We start from the raw sequence: 6577 nt of genomic DNA, 5'->3' as shown, positions 1-6577 counted from the left end.
CTACACATTCATTGCAATTTGTATAACTGTTTAACTTTTGGGTTTCAGGGATGATACCATAAGAAAACTGAATAATAGCGTTCAAAGGCAAATGTAATTTTTCTTTTTAATCTGACATGGACCTCACTTCTCTTGCTCACAGGACCTAGTTTCCAAATTCCAGCTCTCTCCTTAGTGCTTATGTGATTCAGGGCAAGTCACTTCTTTTATTCTGGCCTCAAATTTCTTCAGCTGTATAATGAGGGGGTCAGAGCCCTAACATTATTTTTTCGTAGGATGTGACATAATGCATTATGTACAATAGTTGTTTAACACAGTCTGCATACATGCCATTGTGTAACATACTAAACTTGTTTGCCTTTAAATACCACTTATATACCACTGCCCCCCCCCCACCATGTGTAATTAAAGTTTAAAATTGCACAAGAACTTTATAAAGGTCCTGTAATTATTATCTATATTTGTATATTATATTTTTGAAGCCGTATAATTATATGTGAGCAAGAGCTCAGACCAGTCACCGGGAACTAATGATTTTATGTCATTAGTTGAGCAAAATTTGACTCCAAATAGCCCAGAGGAAGCTGAGCCCATGCAAGTCATCAGTGAATGAAGGTGGGGTGTCCTTTAGTAGAAAAATATCCTTTTCAGGATTGATGGTTTTGCTTTTTTCCCCCTTTGATTCTGGTTTCACCTCCATTATTATGAATTTGTGGGTGATGTAAGCCTTCGCTAATTTGGAATAATTCCACAGCAACTGATTTCACAATCCATTAGTGTAATCATTTACTCCTGGGTGACTGCCTGGCCCCAATTAAATGATTGTGGTCTTGCCCTCCCCCATCTTCTGTGGCCCCAAACTTGGTGAAGACGAGGTGGGAGGTGACTGAAACCAGTCCCAATGCCAGCTACTGTTAACTGCTTGTTAAATAATGCCTGTTGCTACTTCTGGGTGAAGCAGGTAGGTTAGTGATACTGCCAGCCCATAGTTATGTTCCCTAGAGCTCAGTGGTCTATATCCTAGTAATGAAATTGTATATCTATCCATGTGTATAAGGTGTCCCAAAAGTCTTAGAGCTGCCGTAAGTGAATAAAGCTTCAAACTGCACTAAGACTTTTGGGACACGGTGTATATACACACCCATAGTATCTTATCTATGTACGTATTCATATAACCAACATTATGAAAGCGCCATATGAAGATAGGAGTGGTGATATCTTCTTTAAGCAGTGTCACCAGCAGGCTGGTGGGGAATGACAATGAGAGTCTTAGAAATTTGCTCCTGATTCTGCAATTGATATAGAGGTATGCCCCCCTCCCCTACTGACACGTGAAAATCCAAGTTTACAGGAAAGAGAAATGAGATCAAATTACACGACGAGTTGCCAAAGGATTTATTCTTAAAGTACGCCCCCTTAATATGTTTAAAGATTCTTTACCATTTATACAACTGGGGAAGAATATTTTTATATAAAGTAATCTCCAGAAGGATATGAGATGGTAGACTGTATGTAGCCCAGAAGCATCAGTGTCAAATACATGACCCCCAGTGCTGGGGGGTAGGGGAACCAGATTAAGATAGAAATGGGAAATAATTAACAAAATAAATACAATGAAATACAGATAACGTTTTAAAACTAAGTTAATATGTGTGGTCAGCAAGGGGCCTCGTGTATGGGCCATTGGCCTCTGTTTCTATTCAGGCTGAGCACCATGGCTGTGGCCCCAGAACCTTTGCAGGATCATTGAAGAATCTGATCAGCTCCTCAGAAATGGACAAGGTGAAACCATCTTGAATCAGTTCTCAGTGGAAGAAGGAAGCTGGATGCTTATGTCACCTTGGTTCCCTTTTGGACCCATCACCAAATTGGTCCCATTCTTCATAGAGGGGGTGAGGACAAAATGGGGAGAAAGAGCTTGTGTGTGATCCTCATCCAGGCTCTTGGGCTTTGCCTGCCTCTGTAAGGCCGACTTTGATCAGTGGATTTCCTTGGTCCTCACGGTCACTAAACAACTTGAGGAGAAAGCACATGTCCAGAGCTTTGCTAAGTGCTTCTTACCAATATTAACTCATTCGATCCTGGAAGGGAGGGTGCTCTTACTATCCTCATTTGACAATTGAGGAAACAGAGTTTAAGTGACTCACCCAGGGTCACAGCTAGTAAGTATCTGAGGTCACATTTGAACTTGGGTCTTCCTCACTTCAGGCACTGGGCTGCCAGCTGCCTCTGCAGAAAGGACCAAAAGTGGTTCAATGCAGAACACACTGGAGATGTAACATTCAAATTTAATTAACTTTAGGAATCTGCTGCTGCCATTATGATTTTTTTCCCCACAGAGCTTGTGTACTGATTCCTGGACCAATCATTTGTAAAGAGTAAAAAAGAAGCATATGCAGACTTTGGAAATTTAAGAAAATGAGTTGATATTTTTCAGGGAGTCAAGGAGAGTTTCTGAATCCGTAACCATAGCAGCCATTTAAAAATCTCATTTAGCTGGTCTGGTGCTGGATTCCCGCCGATTGCCTAATAATATTTTACTACTACAGTATGATCCAGCAGAGCTGGAGGGACACAGGTTAATAAGTAATAATGGGAAATCTGTAAAGCTCTGAGGTGTAAATCTCTCCCCTCCTCACCCCATCCACTAGCCTTTCTCAAGTGATGAACAGGAATTTCTGTTGATGGCCAGGGAAGGGCACCCTGGGCAATCATAGGCTTTGGGCTTTAGAATTGGCAGCAGCTTAGAGCTTCTCTAGGAGTGAAGCATTTTCCAAGATTCCTGAAAGCCAGGCACCATCATCTTCCCTGGCAGGGAATGAGGCTGGCTTCTGATGGATTGAGACCTGGGGCAATTTCAAGAAATAATTTTGGGATGACTTTGAGAATTATGGATAGTGTTAGTAATTGACTAAAGTCAGGAAACATGTATTATAATTCCACCCTCACCAAAATGTGGTAAAAGCTTTGGAACTTCACTCTGGGTCAGTTCTCTTATCTCTAAACAAGTGTTTATGGAACCCATTCCTCCTACCTCACTTGGACAAGTTATTCTAAACTCTGCCTCAGCTTCTTCTCTGTAAAAGGAGATAATGTTACCTCTTTACCTCATAGGACTGTTGCAAGGTTCAAATGAGATAATATGTATAAAACTCTTTGCAAATCTTAAAATGACATGCATGTCTGTTGTCTTATGGGAAATAGCCCTATTCATCTTGGAATTGTTCTGGAAAAGAAATTAGACCAGAGTATAAACTTCACAGCAAGCATTTTCATAATTCTCATACATGGTAAATCTTAGGGTGCAAATTAAGAAGGAAATCGGTCTGTTCTATTTGGAAGGGTCCTTAGAGACCATCTAGTTCAAAATCTTTGCTTTATAGATGAAAGAACTTGAGGACCATGAGGTTAGGACTTGCCCGGGGACACAGAGCTAGTCATCTAGCGTTAGGTGTTGATGATGATTAAAAGGACTAACCTCCTGGAGGGGTGGGAGGGGCATGTGCTAGCTCCATCACCTTCGGCTGCTCTCTGATCCAGGTTCAGGTGGATCTACTCTTGGCCCCAGCCACAGCAGCAAAAGAGACGACTTGGGCATCATTTCCTCACTGCTTCTTCCGCATGAGAAATTGAGAATGTCACAGCTGTTCTGGCAAAAACTCACCTAGAACATGAGAAATCATTTCAGACTTCAGAACTGCCAATAAACATTTTACCTCAGAGGCCAGAGTTGGAGGTCGCTGCTCAGGAAACTGGTGCGCTGGAGGGGCATCGTATTCCAGGCTTCTATGTAGTGTTGTCAGAGTTTTCTAGCTGCCCTGTCTTGGGTTAGCTTTTCCACAGGGAGCATGTCAGGGATCATGTCTGCGCTTCTCTCTGCTTTCAGAACCAGCCAAGGGCATTGGTCTTGGACCTGCCGCAGGCCAGCTTGGCTCACATTTCGACAGAAATCAACGTGAAGGGTCCTCAGTGAGTGCCCGTGAGCAGTCACAGCGGCCAGTGTTTGGTTGGTGATCCGAACACAGTTTTCCAGTTTGAGGGTCTGGAGGTTGGGGCAACTCTGGAGCAATGATGTGATGCATTCGTCAGTGACGTGGCCGCAGCCAGAGAGTGTCAAGGACAGGAGGTTGGGGCACCTGGAAGACATAGTGAAAGCTTAGGAAGGGAAGAGTGAAAAGAAGCCAAATTAGGTTCACTTCTGCACCTCAGTGAACAGGATGGCTTTCCAAATGAGAACTATTTGTTTTTGCCATAAGGTGGAGGATGTTTCTCTCCAACCTGGGAAAGACAAAATTATTGAAGTAGCTGGCAGGATCCTATCACTCCTTCACTGAGGTTTTCTTGCATTTGTTGGTTGGCATCTGAAAGCTAAGAAAAATGATTTATGCTGCTTCAAAAACTGTTCCTTCTGAACAATAGGAAGTAATTTTTCCCTTAATAAAAATGAGACATCAATTATCCTCACTCCAAATGTTCCTGGACCAGTAGGATCAGGATTGTAAAAAAGAAAATTATTTGTCCTCACCCTATGTAGTTTCCTTCTCTGCCCCTTCAAAACTGTATGAAAAAATCAGATTGCGTAAGGGGGAGAATAATATCACTGCCCAGCATGGCTAAGCAGGTTTATTGGGTTGGAGAGTGAGCTGTTGCATCGGACCACACTTCCTTCCAAAGGAGTAACTCTTCCAAATGCTTCCCTGAAGACAGCATTGGTTCTGATAGCACCTGCTGAGAGTTCTCCTGGGGGGGAAAAACCTGGAGCCTGCCTGCAGCCTGATCCAGTTACCATTTGTAGATAAAATGGATTAAGCTTTGTTCTTTCACCCTAGGAATGCAGCAAACTGCAGATACACCCCCTGCCTCCGTCCCAAAGGTTTCCTTTTTCTAAATAGGTAGTTTGTCTGCTCGTCATTCATTGCTAAACGTTTTAAAAGGCAGTATTCTTCCCCATGCCCATCTGTGTTCTCACGAGCTGGAGCTGCTGACTAAAGATGGATTCAGGACTTGCTCTGCTTCTCTTTTCCCTTTCTAGATTTAATGTTTTCAAGGAGAAAGGCAGGGGAGCTGACATTTTCTCAGCCTGTAATTTAGCTAGGAAAAACAGTAGATATTTAACCTGCCCTATAATGATGATAAGCCCAGCTGGATTTTCCATTGCAATCAGCAGCTGGGTTAAGTTAAAAAACAAAAACAAAACCAAACCGGTTAAAGGTTTTGTTTTGCCTTTGGGTGGGGGGAAATGGACAAAAGATAAACTCATGTGAAATACCTACTTTCATTGATCCATAGGTTCTTGGAGGCTTGGATTCCAACAAGGGCCTTGCCATATTGGAGAAACTGCATTAAGTTATGATCCCTTCAGTCTCAAGATCAGTCTCCTTCCTTCCCAGGTTCTGTATTTTTCATGCTCTATAGACCAGACTCTAAGGCGAGAGTTAGCTAGTTATATGCTACATTTGTCAAACTTTTTCTCCATATAGGAAATGTGACGCGTCAGGAGTAACTAAAGCCAGCCCAGGGTTGTTTTAAGGCACTTTCCTTCATGCTAGTTTCCTTTCATCTGGCTCTTTGGGTGCCAGACTGGGCTAACTTGATTCATGGTGACATTTGAGGGTCATAGTTCTCTCTGGAACATAAACAAGTCCAGTGTGTAACAAATAGGCCTGCCCATCTTTATGTGCAGTTGATTTCTCAAATGCATCTTATGCGCGAAGCTGTTCTTCCCTGTTACTGTGAGCTATTTATGTTGTCTCCACCCCCATATTTTGATTTCTCCCCCGAAATATTGAAATCTTGGCCTTGTTACTCTTTTGCCAAATTGTAGCTGGGGGATTCCATTAAGTTGCCTTTCTTAGAAAGTGAAAGTCTGATACTTCTTACTATGGAAACACACATGTTCACAATTTGACAGCTGTGACCTGAGCCTGTCCTATATGGCTGAGATTGCTGTCCTGGTTGGTGAGGCCTACCCAGCGATATGCCAGATGCTTTCCCTACAGAACTGAGTGGAGATTGCAAAGCAAGATGATTTTTCATTAATTTTAAACAAAATAAAAAAGCACCTCAACCAATTTATCTAGGTCAATAGGCGCTTCCCTGTGGCGGTGATGGTGGCCCTCAGTGTCTAAAGAGGGCTGGCAGTTCTGCAAGCTCTTAGAGACTTGTTGCCAAAGATTTACAATTGGAGTTACTAAAAGACAGCTGTCAATCAATCACACTCCACCTACCTGTTGCAAACTTTCACTAAAAAGTCACTGGCGAGGTGCTCGTGGGTGCTGCAAACACCCTTCTGCAAGGCATTTTTCATCCAGTCTTCAATGTTGCATACCTTTACCTGGCTTGAATGCCAGCAAATCGACAAGCGCCTTAAAGCAGGGCCCAAAAGGAAGTTATCTTTTTTCAGTTCCATGAGAGAATTAAAATGCAGCAGCGGCCAGAGCAAAGGATCAAGAAATACATCCCACAACTGAGAGCAAGTTTTTGCTAGATTCTTCCTGCTGTCCTTGTCCAGGAAGGAAAATAAATGTAGAAGACATTCCCGGTTGAGCTGAGTTATATGCATGGTAGGAACAAAAGC

At 42.7% G+C, this 6577-nt stretch overlaps 1 protein-coding gene across 1 annotated transcript; it reads right to left on the bottom strand.

Annotated features, from left to right (window-relative positions):
- Positions 1 to 3741: 3741 nt before the first annotated feature.
- FBXL22 (F-box and leucine rich repeat protein 22) lies at positions 3742 to 6577 on the bottom strand. Its single transcript, XM_036736760.1, has 2 exons — positions 6228 to 6577; positions 3742 to 4136 (listed from the first exon to the last, which is right to left on the bottom strand). The coding sequence occupies exons 1-2, from the start codon at positions 6560 to 6562 to the stop codon at positions 3800 to 3802; spliced, it is 672 nt and encodes a 223-aa protein (XP_036592655.1). The 5' UTR covers positions 6563 to 6577; the 3' UTR covers positions 3742 to 3799.

Source organism: Trichosurus vulpecula, chromosome 8 (genome assembly GCF_011100635.1).
Source record: "Trichosurus vulpecula isolate mTriVul1 chromosome 8, mTriVul1.pri, whole genome shotgun sequence".
In the NCBI taxonomy this organism is placed as follows: domain Eukaryota; kingdom Metazoa; phylum Chordata; class Mammalia; order Diprotodontia; family Phalangeridae; genus Trichosurus; species Trichosurus vulpecula.
Note: the sequence above shows the minus strand (reverse complement) of the source record. Positions and strands in the feature narration are given on the sequence as shown.

What these genes read in the sequence shown, in the direction of transcription:
- FBXL22 (XM_036736760.1), bottom strand. Translation starts at nt 6,562, where the DNA reads ATGCATATAACTCAGCTCAACCGGGAATGTCTTCTACATTTATTTTCC. An exon ending in TTAGTGAAAGTTTGCAACAG is followed by an intron (nt 4,137 to 6,227) that starts GTAGGTGGAGTG and finishes TATGTCTTCCAG; the next exon opens with GTGCCCCAACCTCCTGTCCT.